Below are 18,192 nucleotides of genomic sequence, written 5' to 3'. Positions count from 1 at the left end.
ATTCTCTATCTTCTTTTTGCTTTCCACAGAAATATAACTTAAGCAAGACAAGATGAACTAGCTATATATTATGTTTTGTTGCTAGTCCACAAAGCCCTCCATATGGAAACATCCTCAGGAGGCATCACTTTTTGAGAGTTGAGAGTTGTGCAGCCCCAGAATGCTCCTTGAGACTTAAGATCAGGTTCCTAATCTTCTACACCATGTCACTTATGTATATGAGCCTGGTCTCAAATAAAGATTTTACAAACAAAAATCTTCCTTTGTTTTTATGGCTTAAAGAAAATAATAGAAAATTTGAATGTCTCCTTTATTGAAGTTAAAAGAGTGCAACTGGATGTTGTCCAACTTAGTTGGCAATCCTGCTATATCATATTCATTTTTTTTCTTGCAAGTGCCAAAAGAATATGAACTCAACCTCTACATTTCATTACAAGAAAATACAGTGGTGAGCAATTGACAGAACAAAGTAGTCATTGTCTTAAAGCACAACTCTTTCTGCAAAGACTGCATCTATCACAAAATACTGAAGTTCAGAACATTAGTGAGATTTTAAGATTATCTAGATCCCTGTTCCTATATCTGTCAGCGTTCCAGAAAAACTCCCACTCCAATATCACTCCTTCTAACACCCCTCCCCAAGTCATAAAGACACATAATTTTTTTTTGAATCACTATTTCAAAACTTCCATCTTCTGCATGAATCTATTTTTAATATTCAATCAGGTTTGTTCAGTGGCATTTTCTTCCTTTAACCCAAACCTAGGTGAAAAAATTCTACTTCCAAATAGGACTTCCAGCCTTTCTTTTAAACCTGTAAGATGAGCAGCCTGAACCACATTAGATATACTTGGATTATGATTCCCATTAGATTTAAGATTTAAAAGCTTCCCACTGAGCTTTAGGCCCTGCTATCTGAGTGGATAGAATAGGTTTTGGAAGGCCTTAAATTATGCTAAATAGTCCTAAAGCAACATTCTGCTTAAGATACATTTTCTTACTGTCACCCCTATTTTCCCTCCAAATTTAAGCTTCCCAACCCTAATTTTAGCATACAGTATTTTCAGATAGATCATAATTAGTGTCCATGGAAAAATGTTTGCAAGAAATAAGGCAAGATTATAGTTTATATTTACCTTTAAATTTTTAGCCCAAGTATATGAATGATATCAGTGGACCATATAACATTTGTCCCAGTTTATTGGTAGAGATTTCAGAAATGTTTTCTGCTGTCCTACATTTTCTCTAGGAAAAGGGAAGGTTCCCCCCCTCTCCAAGTACTCCCGCCAAATCATAAATGATAAAACATAATAATTTGGAGTTGTGCTTTCTCTATTCCACATTGTCTTCACCCAGTATTTCATCAGTGAAATATTGGTCAAGATGCATTCAGAAAAGTTATCAATTTCATTAAAGTTATCCAACTTCCATACATATATATTTGAAGGCATTCATGGAGAAGCATCTATAAAACAGGAACTCTTTGGAGAAATGGATCTTGCTGATTCTGATTATGATTTGCAAAGGCGTTTAGCTACTTCTGCATAAGCTATTTCAATCTCTTTGTCTGCAGCACAAGTGTTGATGAATTCATCCCGAGCATAAGCATTATTCAGGTATTGCCACAGTCTTGTCATTTCTGCTGGGAATTCATAATTTCGATATTTCTTTGTTACAATCTAAAATAAAAATGGAGGGCTTTAATACTTATAAATATTATTGATTTTATTAGACACAAAAGAAAGGAAATATCATTTTACAATGGCATTGTTGAACTTGACACAAGGATGGGGTTTTTTGCACTGAATATGCTTATTTTTGTTTAAAGCTGTTACTGATGGTTATACAGTATGTTTATGTCTTGGGTTTTAACTTGTTTTTTGTTGGATTGTTATGAGCTGCCCAGAATAATTTAGGTGAGATGGGCAGCTAAACAAACAAACAAACTTCTTATTATTATTTTTAATAATATTATTTATTATTATATTAAGAACGAAAGCCAGTTTGGTGTAATGATTAAGGAATCAGACTAGAAACTGAAAAATTGGGAATTCTAGCTCTGCCTTAGGTATCCACCCAACTGGATGACTTTGGATTGTCGCTCTCTCTCAGCCCTAGGCAGGAGACAATGGTAATCCACTGCAAAAAATATTGTCTAGAAAATTATGAGGATTCATCCAAGCAGTCTCCAGCTATCAACACTGGCTGAAAGACACACATACACAGAAAAAGGAGAAATAAAAAAATCCACCCCATGCTTGCCCAAAAAGAGCAGGACTTGTGGCACAGCAATGCTTTCACTATTTAGATGAAATATTAGCAATACAATAAGTTAGAAACTGTAAGACTAATTGTAGACACAATGTATTAATTTTGACAGAAAATAACTAAATCAGGAGAGAGATAAGTATGTGCCTAATTCTGCCAATAGAGGCCAGTAAGCCTTCAGGAATCTTAACCAATAGTTTCAAATCAAATTAATTAAATGATAATAGTATTAATTGTCTCTGATATATATAATTAGCTTTATGGAAACCTCAACAATTAGAAAATACATTTAGACAGATTGGCTTACTTTACATAATTTATCTTACTGAACAGCATGAAGAGGTGTCTGTGCTGACTTTATTTGCCAAACATCAATTTTAATTAGATGCCTTTTGCAGAATCTGAAGTATCTTCTGCCCTATTTACGTCTTTACTCTATAATTTTTTTAAAAAATATGTGCGTGACAGTAAAATGATAACCATGGTCCTGTATAATTTAAAGTAAACAGGTTTTGCTAATTATTGTGTGTCCTGTTTTTTTTGACATGCCTCCATCTGCCACTACTGTCTAACATGTGGGGGAAATGCATAATTTTTATGGTAACTTTTATGTCTTCATTCACTCATCTTTTTTTTCTCTCCCAAATTTCAGAAAGAAAATGCTTCACCTATAGGATGCTTTGGAACCTTTGACTTATCATTCATTGAAAAAAGCCTAAATGATGACCTTTGGCCAGCATGAAGCCAAGCCTCCCCCAAATTTGACTTCTTCCAGATGTGTGGACTTCAAGTTACAGAATCCCCAACAAGGTCATGCTGGCTGAGAAATTCTTGGCATTGATGTTCACACATCTGGAGGACAGCTAGTTGAGGAAGCCTTCTTTAGCTATGCCAAAATGTTTGACATGACTTTCTATTTTAGTCTAGAATCTGCCATAAACTCCTGTAAAGAAAGGTGTTCAGAGTTTTTTCAAATTTGTACATCCTGGGAAGGTTGTTTTAGTCCCATGTAAAATATATATTTAACCTGGACAAATACACAACTTCTGAAGCTATATGAATTATGAAGCCATTATTTTCTAGGATGCTTCATGTTTCAGAAGGGATGTAGAATGATAGAGGTGGAAGGGGCCACTTAAGACATCAAGTCCATTCTTGGCCAAGGATTGAAACTGAAATATCTGTAACAAATGGCTGTCTGTTATATCTGTTTCAGTACATGCACTGAAAGGGAGTCCCCTGCCTCTCTGAGTAATTAGTTCCATTATTAATTGCTCTTGCTGTCAGAAAATGTTTGCTACACCCTTTCATTACTTGAAGAATGGTGTTCTATTCCCACATAATATTCTATTCTCAAAATTAAACATTCCAGTTTCTTCATTTTCTCTTCATAGGACTTGGCTTCTACTCCAATGATCATCCTGTTTTTATCCATAGCATCCATATTAGGAATGAAGAAATGCCCCATGAAAGAGTACAAAGCTTATCTGTAATTCTTCTGTCTGACCATTCTGATTTTAAGACTATAATAAAGATTTAAGATTAAAAACTATCCTTTTTCTATTTCCCTGAACTTGTTGCAAATTTTCTGGCACTTTTTAAAGAATAGTAGCCAAAACAATTACAACATTTGAGGTAGACTCTGATCACCTCAAATATTACAGTGCCACCTCAAATACTGAAGTACCAGACGTATTTCCTAAGATGTGAAGTCTATATTTTTTTCAGGTATATCACACTATTGACTCACATGCAGTTTATAAGTAAAGTCCCCTTTAAATCAAGCTTAAATTAAAAAAGGCTACTTGAGTAAGATTTGGGTAGATTGGCAAGTGGTATTGGAGCAAATTAAGGATCTATTATTGTTGTTTAAAAATCTTAAGCAAGACTAGGAGTTATACATCCGTGGCTTCGGGGTGGAGTTCCATCAGTACGCTGATGACACCCAGCTGTACATCTCCACCCCAGGCCACCCCAAAGATGCCCTTGAAGTGATGTTCCAGTGCCTGGAGGCCGTGCAGGCCTGGATGGGGAGAAACAGGCTCCGACTCAACCCCTCCAAGACCGAGTGGCTGTGGCTTCCGGCGTCCCGATATAGCCAGCTGATGCCATCGCTGGCTATTGGGGGTGAATCACTCGCCCCCACAGAGAGGGCTCGTAACTTGGGCGTCCTCCTGGATGCACGGCTGTCTTTGGAAGATCATTTGATGGCCGTAGCCAGGGGGGCTTTCTATCAGGTCCGCCTGATACGCCAGTTGCGCCCCTTTCTAGATCGGGACTCCCTACGTACAGTCACTCAGGCACTCGTCACTTCCCGCCTGGACTACTGCAATGCTCTCTACATGGGGCTCCCCCTGGGGTGCACCCGGAGGCTCCAGCTGGTCCAGAACGCGGCCGCGCGGGGGATTATGGGGGCGACGAGGCACTCCCATGTGACACCTCTCCTGCGCGAGCTGCACTGGCTCCCGGTGGTCTTCCGGGTGCGCTTCAAGGTGTTGGTGACCACCTTTAAAGCGCTCCATGGCTTAGGGCCAGGGTACTTACGAGACCGCCTTCTGCCACCAATAGCCTCCCACCGGCCAGTGCGCTCACACAGAGTGGGCCTCCTCAGGGTGCCGTCCGCCAGACAATGTCGGCTGGCGACCCCCAGGGGGAGAGCCTTCTCTGTGGTGGCGCCCACCCTCTGGAACAACCTCCCCCCAGAGTTACGGATAATAACAGACCTCCGGATTTTTCGTCGGGCCCTGAAAACCCATTTATTTCAACTAGCTGGGCTGGCTTGAGTCAAATTTTAAACTGATTTTAAATTGGAATTGTTTTAATTACGGCCAAAAGATTTAATTATTTTAATCAGTTTTTAGATTTTGTATGTTTTGTATGTATGTCTTGTTTTATTTTGGCTGTTCACCGCCCTGAGTCCTATATTGGAGAAGGGCGGTATAGAAATTTAAACAAACAAATAAATAAATAAATAAAATCTGATTTCATCAGTCTTACTTCAATATGCTTGGGTAGTACCTTGATGAATGAAGTAGCTATATGTTTACAGACTCTTCAACTCATTCAAAGGAAACCTAATTATTTATGTAAGACTATTCTGAACTTCTCTCTCCTAACAGAAGTGGGAAACATGTAGTATAAATGGATCTTAGTAGCAACCAACTACTGTTGGTATTTGAGTTTTAGGTGTGTCAGGGATATGAAAGCATTTCACCTTGGCAACATGAAGCTTGGGCAGGAGGTTACAGTCTGCAAGGGTCAGCTCCTCCCCATCAAGAAACTTGCGTTTTGACACTCTTTCCTCTTCAGTGTTGCTTGTGTCTATCTCTTCAGGCAAAGGATTTCTCAGATAGTCATCCAGTTTCTTCAAAGCCTTTGTTAACCCTCTCTCGAGACCTTAATAATTAGAAAGAAGTGGTTAAATCAACTGTATATTAAAATCTATGACAAAATGGAGAATGGTATGAACCAGAATGATGACAATGCCTGTAATATTAGAGTGGCCTAGTTTATAAACATCCACGCTTCTCTGTACCTTCTCTGTAGTATTAAAAAATATTATGTGAAACCTTGATTGGCCAAGGCTGTAATGGTTCTGGACAGGGGTGGGTTCTACTTACCTTTACTATTGGTTTGCAATGGGATCGCATGTGTGTGATCCCATCGCTTGTGCGCGCACCTTGCTTCTGCACATGCGCAGATCGCCAATGATGACATCCGGGGCGGTGGGCGGGGCCTCCCGCCGGTTTTACTACCAGTTCTTGAGAACTGGTCCGAACCAGGGGCAACCCACCACTGATTCTGGAGATAAATTCAATGAATCTATCTGGTGATAATCACAGTATATGGAAGATTGTGATTTGAAATGTAAAAACAGTAAATGGTAAAGAGCATAAATTAATACATGTCATGAAAAAAACAGAAATATCCATATCAGATTAGGAATTCAGAGTTTGATGGCAATTGTATGGTGTTAATGAATGATAATAATGGAAGATCCAAAAATTAGTTTTGAGGAAAGCAATATTCTGAATAAACCCCAGAAAAAATGATTTCTGAGAAATTAGAGGAAAAAAATGATTCTGTTATATGTTAGATCCCATTCCCCTAAAATGGGCAGGAATGAGAAAGAGAGTACAAATTGGGCTATTTGGAGAACCAAGAATGAATACGAATGATGATTGGGACAAGTTACTTAGGAAATGGTTTGTAATTTTCAAATATAAGCATAAATCTGTTAATATATACATATGGCAAAGGAATATAAATCTAAAAGCATGATTGATTTCTTTATGATTGAAGACTAAGAGAACTGGTGAGGAAAAAAACATAAAAGTTTCTGAATGTGGAATATCATTTTGTTAAACTTGCAAGATTGGATCTTGGGAAGAGAGTTTCTTTAAAAAAAAAAAGAAAAAGAACGATACTGGGTTGCAAGCAGAGCTATTGCAAAAAAAGGAAGTCTTGAACGAAAAGTACCAAAAGATAGATCAATCTCTCAACATAATTACAAAGTAGAATAAAAAAATAAACATAAATAAAGAAGATGTAGAAGCTGCTGGGAACAAAATATTATTCAGGTAGTCCTCAACTTACGACTGTTCATTTAATAATGGCTCAAGTTAGGACAGCCTTTGAAAAAAGTGACTTACAACCTGTCCTCAAAGTTATGCCTACAGTCACGAGACTGCAACTCATGCGCTTGGTAATCTGCTCACATTTATGATGAATGCAGCATTTTGCGATCAAATGATCATGAATTATAACCTTCCCTGTCAGCTTCTGACAATTGTATTGAATTGAACTGAACTTTAATTAGCCAAGTGATTTGCTTAACAACCACAGTAAAAATAGTCATAAAATCTGGTCCACTAACGCGATGACTCGCTTAATGACTGTATCACTTAGCAACCAAAATTCCAGTCCCTCATAAGTAAGCAACCCAGCACTACCTGCAGAAGTGTAATGAGAAGGTTGCATAAAATAGAATGGGCTGGAAGGGAGCTTGGAGATCTTCTAGTCCAGTCTCCTGCTCAAGCTGGAGAACCTATACCATTTTAGATAAGTGACTTTTTAGTCTCTTCTTAAAAACCTCCAGTGATGGAGCTCCTTAGGATGAAAAAGAACATTTGGTGGAATTATGTGAAAGAGGATGTGGAGAAGAAAAAATGTATATAAGAGAATGATTGCTGCAAATAATGAATAAAAATATTGCGTAAAATTATAGAGAGGACAAGATCATTACAAAAACGTACTTAAGGAGTACGTTTAACCATACAAAGAATGGTTAAAATTAAGAGGCAGAAAAAAAGCAGAATAATTTTGACAGAAATAAAAATGCTTTGGAAGTTGCTGAAGAGCTAAACAAGGAATCTTAAACAGGATGAATGGAATTAAAATAAAAGTGATGAAATTATTTGGGATGAAACTGAAGAAAAGCTGAAAGGAGTCCTTTGGAGATTTATATAAAGATGGTAATGAAACGTCAAAGAATGGAATTGAAACAAATGCTACAAATGTTAGCGTTGGGGGGGGAGATGAAAAGCAGTCATAAATGATGTGAAAATGTGGACATGTGTAAGCCTGCAGATGTAGATGGTAATTTGTCAAATGCTAAAATATGGATATGGTTTGCTCAGGCAATGGCTGTGTGACTTGGTTAACATGTGTGTGAGGGATCAATCTGTGCCTGATGATTGAAAGAATGTTCTCACTGTTCTCCTATTCAAAGGGGAAAGGCACAAATGAATACAAAAATTACATGGGGATTAGATTGTTACATGTGCTTGGGAAGATGTTTGGCAGGATTCTGATCAAAAAGGCACAAGAAATGACAATGATCAGAATCTGAGAAGTGCAGTGTGTCTTTCTGCTAAGGGAAGAGTGGGTCACTAAAGAATGACTGAATACAAGAAAGAAATGTTATTGTACATTAGCTTATGATAAAGTGTACAGGGAAAATTATGGAACATTGCCTTAATAGGAAGCTGAAGATTGGTTGCTGAATACAATAAAAGCAATGAGAACAACAAATGAATGCAGTACGAGAAGAAAATAGATAAAAAATTATCAGGGAAAAATATGTGTTAATCCTTGGGTTTTTAATGCATTTTTGTCAAATGCCAAATGAATTATTTTGGTGAGGGTATAGGTGTTTTAGTTGTGGACAGAATACTACATGTACATTTAGATGTAGATAATGGCATGTTTATTCAATGAAAATATTTAATTGCAGTGAATATTATACAGACTTCCCTCCTCTCCTGAAATGGCTGATCTATTTAGTCACAGGTTTTCTGAAACTTGAGTTGCATTATCATTTCATTTTTGATAGAGGTACAGAATTCACGGCAGATTTTAGGGAAACCCTGGTTTATCTCTAGCATATAAACCTCTATCTCTTTTGTGTTCATTGCCTACAATCATAGAAACATTCACAGGGAGGGGTTGGGAGGGGAATTATTAAATCAGCATCATCATGCCACTGTAACACAAACCACTCCATTTGTACATCTTTGGAGATATTGCATGCACATATGAAAGGAGTGGAGTTTGCATTATGACAGCATGATAAATTTAATAAATGAATTAATAAATTATGCTTCTTTAATAATTTTGACAAAATACTCCACTTCTAAAGATATATCCCCATAGACGGATGGAAAAACATAGAGAACAAATGCCACCCTAGAGCAATAATTCCATTGCTAAACAAATCACCAGCAAGAAATTGGCTGATAATCTAATCTATGACTAAGTTTGCTTATTATAACTGGGTTCATCGCTGACTATTGGGGGTGAATCTTTGCCCCCCACGGAGAGGGCTCGCAATCTGGGTGTCCTCCTGGATGCGCGGCTGTCTTTAGAAGAGCATATGACGGCCGTGGCCAGGGGGGCCTTTTATCAGGTTCGCCTGATTCGCCAGTTGCAGCCCTTTCTGGATCGGGACGCCCTGCGCACGGTCACTCATGCCCTTGTTACTTCCCGGTTGGACTATTGTAATGCTCTCTACATGGGGCTCCCCTTGAAGAGCACTCGGAGGCTCCAACTGGTCCAGAATGCGGCCGCGCGGGTGGTTATGGGCGCAACCCGTTATGCCCATGTGACACCCCTCCTGCGCGAGCTGCACTGGCTCCCGGTGGTCTTCCGGGTGCAATTCAAGATGTTGGTTACCACCTTTAAAGCGCTCCATGGCATAGGACCCAGGTACCTCCGAGACCGTCTTCTGCCACCAATAGCCTCCCACCGACCAGTTCGTTCCCACAGAGAGGGTCTCCTCAGGGTGCCATCAGCCAAGTTATGTCGGCTGGCGACGCCCAGGGGGAGGGCCTTCTCTGTGGGTGCCCCAGCCCTGTGGAATGAACTGCCCCCGGAAATTCGTAAGATCTCCGACCTCCAGGTGTTTCGCTGCGCATTGAAGACCCTGTTGTTCCGCCAGGCCGGACTATCAACACAATAGTTTTAAATTGGGGTATTTAAATTTATTGGGGTTTTAAATTTGAGCCACTTATTTAATTATTTTAAATTTTATATCATTGTTTTGTCTGTGTTTTTAAATAGGCTGTACACCGCCCTGAGTCCTTCGGGAGAAGGGCGGTATAGAAATAAAATTATTATTATTATTATTATTCATGCTTCTATTCAGATGTTACAATTTAAGGCCATTTTCAGTGAGCATCCATATTCGGAAAAGTTGGAAGCCAAGAATTTAAATCCTAAATCCATGCACACAGTTCAATGTCTCTGTTCACCAGTGGGCACATCTTCTATGCATACGTAACTACTATCTTGTCTGTAATAAAGCAACTTGTCTAGCCATGCCATGTCTGCGAGTTTCTGCTGCAAGAAAATTCCTGAATATGAGATTTAGTGTTGGGAGAGATTTATTATTGAGTCGGGCATGAAGTCTGCCAATTTCAGCCTAAATAGAAATTTAAATCCAGATTTCTAGGGCTGTAATCCAAAATTCTATCAATGACATACTGGATGTACTCCTGCAATTCTGTGCCTTGCAACAATAAGCTTCTGCCTTATGCAGATTAAGGACCACTGGGAGATTGCATCTGCACTGTATTACAGAATTGTTAGTTTTGGCCATATTTCAAAATGCAAACTGGGTTTCATTTCCTTTTCCAGGATTGTCTTCCCTTTCTAAAATATTATGTAAAATATCTTCTTCACATTAAAAGGAACACTGATACCAAGTTTAATATTTATCATTATTTCATACCAAACAGTTTGAATTGTGATGCTAAAATTCTAACCACTGGAATGGTAATGATTTACAAACTTTCAGTGGTGTATAATTGATCTAATATCAAATTCACCATAACAAGATGCAACGTGGCCAAGGTATCTCTCCCGTCATCAATAAACTTGTATTTAATTAACTGTAATTCTATGTCCATTCCTATAGGCTTGATTCCCGTGAAATAACAATGAGGCATCATATCTGAATAATGCAGTTATTTATCGGTAATTTTTAAATAGGAAAAACCCTCAGAGAAAAGCACAAACTGAACCTAAAATCCAGACCTGAAATGATGCCAAAATCTAAAATTAGATTATTAAAAAATTCTATTGGTTTTGTTGAGGATCCAGGCTTAGAATGATTGATTTCGGGAGGCTCGTACATAAAGCAGAATCTGCAAAAGTGTCATACTCATATTCATGCCTGAAGGGGCACACATGGTAAGAGATAAGAATCTTGATACTAATGAAACCAGAAGAAATGGATAGTTTAACAATTCTTGAAAAGCACCCAAGAGCCAAGGAACAAGTAATCAGAAGCTTCTAGAACCACTCTCCTAATTGTCCAGGGGCCTGAGCCTCTTGCTCAAAGACAAACAAAAATTGCTATAGCTGTTTAGCAAAGAAGAGAGGGAGAGGCTCAGCCACTGACTGGCATTTTGCCACAATCTGCTTGTCAATTAGAGGGAAAAACCAAATCAGCTTCCAAATGATTTCTGTGTGTGACATGTCCAAAGAATGCTCTGTTTTGAAGTATTGGAATTCATATTAGTTCTTCCTCTGTTAACAGTCAATATCCCCTCCCCCCAAAAAAAGCCAATACATTTTACGGGTGGTATCTATCTGCAGCCATGCCATGCCATGCCTCTCTGTTTTCTGGCCTTCTTTCCCGTGTTTTAGATAAAGACTAAGAGAATAAAAGAATAAGGTAGAAAGGGGGGCAAAAAAACCAAAGAAAAAGCTTTCTTCCTTTCTGGTTTTTGAAACTCTTCTATTTTCAGAGCCTGGTGATCACACTAAGCTTGGATTTTGGACCAAGTGATGGCATGGCCAGAAGTACCTTTTAGGAGGGCCCTGCGTTGCACATGTTGTTGCTAGTCATACTTGTCATTTTAAAAAGAAAAGCTAAAAAGGACTGAAGTGTTGCCAGGTTCTCAAACAAAAGTGTTACTATCTCTTTTTAGTCAGCTCATAAATTGAATTTTTACACTGACATTCTCCTGTCAGAATAATTTCCTTCAGCTGCTTTTTTCTTCACGAGGCACATATTAAATGGTAATGATGGCAATGAACCTAAAATGCTATTATGAAAGCAACCCTGGAAATCCTAAAAAATCAATTGGGTTTTAGAATAATAACACCTGAAAAATGAAAGATTTTTCTCTCACAGCCAGGAAGAAATTATATTATTTTGTTTTAACTTCCCTTCCAAAATCAACTTATTTATTTAACTTAATTTAAGTCAATTTGATTTTTGAAATCCTGGCTCAACCAATCAGTGTCTACTTTTGACCATCTGCTTCATATTTTCAGTTGGAGATTGCCAAATGGAAGTGGGATGGGAGCATGAAATACAGAGCCATGCTTTGTACTCCATGTCCTGAAGCAAGGACCAAGAGCACCCATCTTCTTAGGAGTTTTAATTTCTTGAAGGAATGGACTCTTTCATCTTTATCAGTGATCTGGTTCAGTTCTGAGACAATCCTGTTTAATTGTTACATGCAGTGTGAGAAACCTCACAGGTTGTGGCATGTTGCCATTATTTGTAACTCCCTCAGTCCTCAGAAGCAGTTGGGAGGATTTAGGATTGTCTTCCTTTCTGTCAGCTTGAAATTTGATGGAGCTTTCAATGATTTCAATGGCCATCGACCATGGTATCATGCTGCGCCGGCTGGAGGGGTTGGGAGTGGGAGGCACTGTTTTACGGTGGTTCTCCTCCTATCTCTCCGACCGGTCACAGTCCATGTTGGCTGGGGGGCAGAGGTCGACCTCAAGGCACCTGGTTTGTGGGTTGGTCCTCTTGGCTCTCCTGTTCAACATTTATGTGAAGCCGCTGGGTGAGATCATGGTTTTGGGGTGCAGTGCAGTGCCATCTGTACGCTGACGACACCCAGCTGTACATCTCCACCCCAGACCACCCCAATGATGCCCTTGAAGTGATGTCCCGGTGCCTGGAGGCCGTGCGGGTCTGGATGGGGAGGAACAGGCTCCGACTCAGCCCCTCCAAGACTGAGTGGCTGTGGTTGCCGGCGTCTCAATATAGCCAGCTGGTGCCATCGCTGGCTATTGGTGGCGAGACATTGGCCCCCACGGAGAGGGCGTGTAACTTGAGTGTCCTCCTGGATGCACGGCTGTCTTTAGAAGAGCATATGACGGCCGTGGCCAGGGGGGCTTTCTATCAGGTTCACCTGATACGCTAGTTGCGCCCCTTTCTGGATCGGGACTCCTTATGCACGGTCACTCATGCCCTCACTTCCCGCCTGGACTACTGCAATGCTCTCTACATGGGGCTCCCTTTGAGGAGCACCCAGAGGCTCCAGCTGGTGCAGAATGCAGCCGCGGGGGTACTTATGGGGGCGCCATGGCGCTCCCACGTAACACCTCTCCTGCGCGAGCTGCATTGGCTTCTGATGGTCTTCCGGGTGTGCTTCAAGGTATTGGTTCTCATCTTCAAAGCGCTCCATGGCTTAGGGCCCGGTTATTTACGAGACCACCTTCTGCCACCGATAACCTCCCACTGGCCAATACGCTCCCACAGAGAGGGTCTCCTCAGGGTGCCGTCGGTCAGGCAATGTCGGCTGATGGCCCCCAGGGGAAGAGCCTTCTCTGTGGGGGCACCCGCCCTCTGGAATGAGCTACCCCCAGGGATACGACTGATCCCGGACCTCCGGACCTTTCGCCGGGCTCTGAAGACTTTTTAATTTCAGCAAGCCGGGCTGGCTTAAAATTTTTAATTGGTTAATTTTATGGGTAAGGGGTGTTATGGGCAAGGGGTTTTAAATTGGGGGAAGCCAATATAGATTTAATTATGTTTTAAAGTATTTTAATGTTTATATTGTATGTGTTTTAATCTTGGCTGTTCACCACCCTGAGTCCTTCGGGAGAGGGGCGGTATAAAAATTTAATAAATGAAATGAAATGAAATGAAATGAATGATTTGCCCAGAGGTGCCTCAGATTTAGTAGCCACAAAATTCCTTTCATCTTTTCCCCTACTCCTTCTACACAAGAGAAAGGGAAAAAAAACCTTTTCTCCCTTTTCTTAATTCTATTTTAGGAAGGAAGGAAGGAAGGAAGGAAGGAAGGAAGGAAGGAAGGAAGGAAGGAAGGAAGGAAGGAAGGAAGGAAGGAAGGAAGGCCACTAGCATTCCTGCTCATCCCCTACTAAAATACAGAAGCAAACTGACTCTGCCCATTTGTTCACGGTACTGAACAGGCATTTCAAACCCATCAAACTAGCATTTCTCTTTCAGGAGGGAGTGTGAAGCAATAGTTCCTTTCAGTGGGAAAATTAAGCACATCAAGCAATAAACAAAAGAAGTTTATCTTCACTGCAGGTGAAGGATATTGCGGGAACACCAAGATCTGGAACTGCTTTCAGAGTATTAAGATTCCTAATGTGGAAGTTGGTTACTTGTGAAGGATTGAACAAGGTTTGCACTAGACCCATGATGGCGAACCTATGGCATGGGTGCCACAGATGGCACATGGAGCCGTATCGGTGGGCACGCGAGCTCAGCTCCGGCACCCATGCGTGCGCCAGCCAGCTGATTTTCGGGCCTTCTGGGCCCACCAGAAGTCAGGAAACACACTGTTTCTGGCCTCTGGAGGGTTTCTGGGAGGGTGGGGAGAGAAAGGCTCTGGAGCCTGGGGAGAGCAAAAAACGGGCCTACTGGGCCCACCAGACCATCACATGCCAAAAACGGGAGGAGCACGGGGGGTGGGGTGCATAGAATTATGAATGTGGGCACGTGTGCGTGTGACCCCACCGCGCTCTCCCCGCTTTTGGCACACGATGGCAAAAAGGTTAGCCATCACTGCACTAGACCTTCTTTACCATTTGATGGGTAAAAAAGGTAACGTTAGCTTTCAGAGATACCTTTGTCTCTAGGTTGCTGGTTGGTCAACCTTATTTTTTTAGTATAGAACTTGAAGTACTTCTCATGAGGACAGTCTATTGGGCCCAGCTATTTACTGGCCCAAAAGTAATACATTTCTATCCTCTTGGTCTAGAACAGGTGTCAAACTCACGGCCCGTGGGCTAGATGCATCACCTGCTGGCCTCGCCCCTGCCCGGTTTAGTGAAGGAGAAAAAAGTCCTGATACATCACGTGATTCCACTGTGACAACACGAGTTTGACACCCCTGGGCTAGAAGGATATTTTTCTACAGTACAACTGAATTTCCCCCAAATCACCATCCTCTATGATGATAGAGAAGGCATTATTTGCATTTAAAAGACATAAAAATAAAATGCAAAATAGCCCCATTTTTAAAAGAATAAAGACCCCAAATGTTTTGCAACCTACCTACCAGCTAATTTTCTTTGCCAGAAGCAATTACATTTAATAGCCCTTCTGTAAAAGGCTTCTTCTAAACCAGGGGTGTCAAACTCGATTACATTGAGGGCCGCATCAGGGTTGTGTTTGACCTCGGGAGACCGAGGTGAGCTCAACCAGGGTGGGCGTGGCCAACTTGACGTCACTTGTGCCAGGCACCTCCGGTGGTCCAAGCACTCTACTAGAGAAAACGGGCTCCTGAGCTCCGTTTTCGGCTAAGATGGCCTCCTGCAACCTTCTGCCAGCGAAAACGGAGCTCGAGAAGATCCGCGTGCCAGTCTTTTGCTGTTTCCAGGGTGGCCCCGCAGGCCAGATCTAAGCACCCTGTGGGACGGATCTGGCCCCTGGGCTTGAGTTTAACACCCCTGTTCTAAACAAGGTCAACATAATGCCTATACTGCATGGGCATCTGCTGGCTTCAAAATGGGAGCACAATCAGGCAAAGTCCCACACCTTTCTATATGTATACAGTGCATATAATATCCACTAAGAAGATACAGAGCTTTGATCATCCAGTTGCACCCTTCATTTTAAAGCCACCTGCTTTCATGGAGTGTGTTAAGAAATGTGAGGAGAGCAATGTGCTGCAAATGGGCAACTAGCCTGTTTATATTTAGGTATAGAGAAAGTGCATAATGCCAATGATCCACCAGCATCAGGGGCTACTCATTTCTTTCTGCCCATAGCTCCAGTAGATGGATACGTTTTATAAATCCATTAGGTTAAGAGAAGTGGCATTCTTGAAAGTGAGCCAGTGGTTACCTGAACTTTAGCTCTGATGTAACCATATATAAATCAAATATAAAATTGACAAGCCACCTTAGGTGGGTTGATGATTTTAAAAAATCTTAGGTCACTTTTATAACAAATTCAAAAATGAGTATTCTAGATTTAGTGCAGGAATTGCTCCAGTTAAGTGTCAAGAGAGTTTATAATGATGGAGACAATAAAATATGTCATAGCAATATAAGAGAACATTATTTTAGTGGTGCCAATACCCCAGATCTGTCTTTCTTTTTGTTTTAAAGGCAACTGATCTTCCTTTCAATTGCAACTGAAATGATCTCTGTAAATCTATGGGCTGCTTAACTGTCACGCAGAGCCATGTTCAACAAACTATGACCTGTGTGCAAAATGAATCGTGACTGCTGCTACCTTAGTCCACTGATTGATGCTTTTTCTTTTTATTGCTCTTCTCATCCACACAAAATTTATCTCATAACACATACAGATGAACTGGATGCAATATAAAATGAGTGAAAGAGGAAAACTGTTCATAAATATTCAGTCTCACCCAAATAACCCAAGATTTATTCTGTTTTTTTAAAAAAAAGTTTTAAAAACTAAAACCACCTTCCTTGTATCACTTCCAGATTCATTGCGATTGATATTATATGAGGTCTATTGGAATTTTCTGGTATGCGGGGAATAACAAGCTGGAAAAGAAATGCAAGGTTCAAAAATAGAACAAATCCACTTCATCAGTTAACCAGATTTCAAAGCCATCACATCTTTGTTAAAACTTTCAAAACAACAGCGTTGAAAGGGACTTTGGAGATCTCCTACTCCAACCCCTTGCTCAAGCAGGAGACCCTATACCACTACAGACAAGTGGCTGTCCAGTCTCTTCTTAAAAGCAGTGATGGAGCAGCCACAACTTCTGAAGGCAAGTCATTCCACCGGCTGCTCAGTTGGTTAGCTGAAACTAACCAACTAATCTTTAGGTTTAAATTTGATCCATTCTGGTGAAATGTGAAATGTGCCCATCAAAGGTCACAGTTACCCCGCAATTCAGTTTCTTAACAATCCTATTAGCTTCAAGATGGCCAATTTCTGTAGTTTCAGAAGCAGCCAGTTCTTCCAATGTGGGTTGGAAAGCAACTTATGCCAGAAAGGAGTTCAGTCATGGAAACATGTACAAAGGCAGGAAAATGTTTTGTTTTGTTTTAGTCCCAACATTTCTCCTCTAACTGAAACAATTAGTATATTTATAAGAGCTTTCTCAGTTATTTTTTATTTTAAGAATGTTTGTTAGCATTGATTTATATTCTATTGCATTGAGCTCTATTTTATGAAACACCTAGAATAGTATAGCTGGTATAGAAATATAATAACTAAACAAAGTGCACATATATAGTACTGAATATATGAAGCAATATAAAAATTAATGTGAACCAACCTTTAGAAGCTTTTTTACTTACCTTCTACAATCTCAATTAATGATTTAGAGTTGAAAAAAGCTGGATAATATTACAATAAGGGATACTGAACACAGATTTGTTTTCAAAAAGAAAATAAAAATAATTTTAAACCAAAGATTTACAGTTCTATAACTAAAATGGAAAAATAACGTAGATTTTTGTTAATTGCAATTATTATGCCCACACACCGTCATATCCACATCCAAACAGCATGTTATCCCATTTTCTTATATTAGCAAAGAAAATGTGTTTTTATGATTGACTCTTTATTGAGCAAGTCATAATCCATGAAATTCAATTGAGTGTACAGAGTTGGGATAGAACACTAAAGCTGTTTTTTCTGACTCCTCCTCCACTTTTATTCCAAATGTTTTAAAGAGTTAGGCCCTCTGCATAATTGGTTATATGCTTATTTCTAAAAGAAAAGTGTTATGTTAATATAAGGTGAAACTATTTTTGTGGGATTCAGAGCAAGATGTGTCTAGCCCAGTTCACTGAAACCGTATTTTCACAATATGCATATATCCTGGCTCTCTCTCCATTCATCACCTGCTGTACAACTCAACGAAAGCTTTAGGTCGTTTCCCCACTACACACCTGAGGTGTCTTTTGGCATCAGCCAGCCATCGCTGAAGTGATACAAAGCCTGCCTCATTATTATTATTTTGGCACTATAATGGTTGGATGACTTTGGAAGATGGTAGAAGTCACGGGGGGGTGGGGGGGTGGGAGGACGGGATTGTCTTAATGACATTTTTAGCATTACATTTCTGCTTTGCCTATAACTTTGAGATTTGATGAATCAGATGAATTACAAAATGAGTTATTTTGGAACAGCAGCAGGCTTTTATTTTTCCTTTTAGTTATTCTTGGCAATTTTCTCATATGGATGACAATATGAACTATTAATAAGGT

At 40.1% G+C, this 18,192-nt stretch overlaps 1 protein-coding gene across 10 annotated transcripts in view; it reads right to left on the bottom strand.

Annotated features, from left to right (window-relative positions):
- Nucleotides 1-292: 292 nt before the first annotated feature.
- Nucleotides 293-18,192, bottom strand: part of CLIC5 (CLIC family member 5) — an 87,768-nt gene continuing 69,868 nt past the window's right edge. For all 10 annotated transcript variants that reach the window (XM_034426802.3, XM_087882229.1, XM_087882228.1 and 7 more), the window contains 2 exons: nucleotides 5,483-5,664; nucleotides 293-1,679 (listed from right to left, as the gene is read on the bottom strand). In XM_034426802.3, the coding sequence (XP_034282693.1) occupies nucleotides 1,512-1,679; nucleotides 5,483-5,664 (350 nt within the window). In that variant the 3' untranslated portion in view covers nucleotides 293-1,511. The remainder of the gene's footprint in view (nucleotides 1,680-5,482; nucleotides 5,665-18,192) is intronic.

Source organism: Pantherophis guttatus, chromosome 1 (genome assembly GCF_059756535.1).
Source record: "Pantherophis guttatus breed Tessera chromosome 1, ASM5975653v1, whole genome shotgun sequence".
NCBI lineage: Eukaryota > Metazoa > Chordata > Lepidosauria > Squamata > Colubridae > Pantherophis > Pantherophis guttatus.
This window is presented reverse-complemented; position numbering and strand designations above follow the sequence as displayed.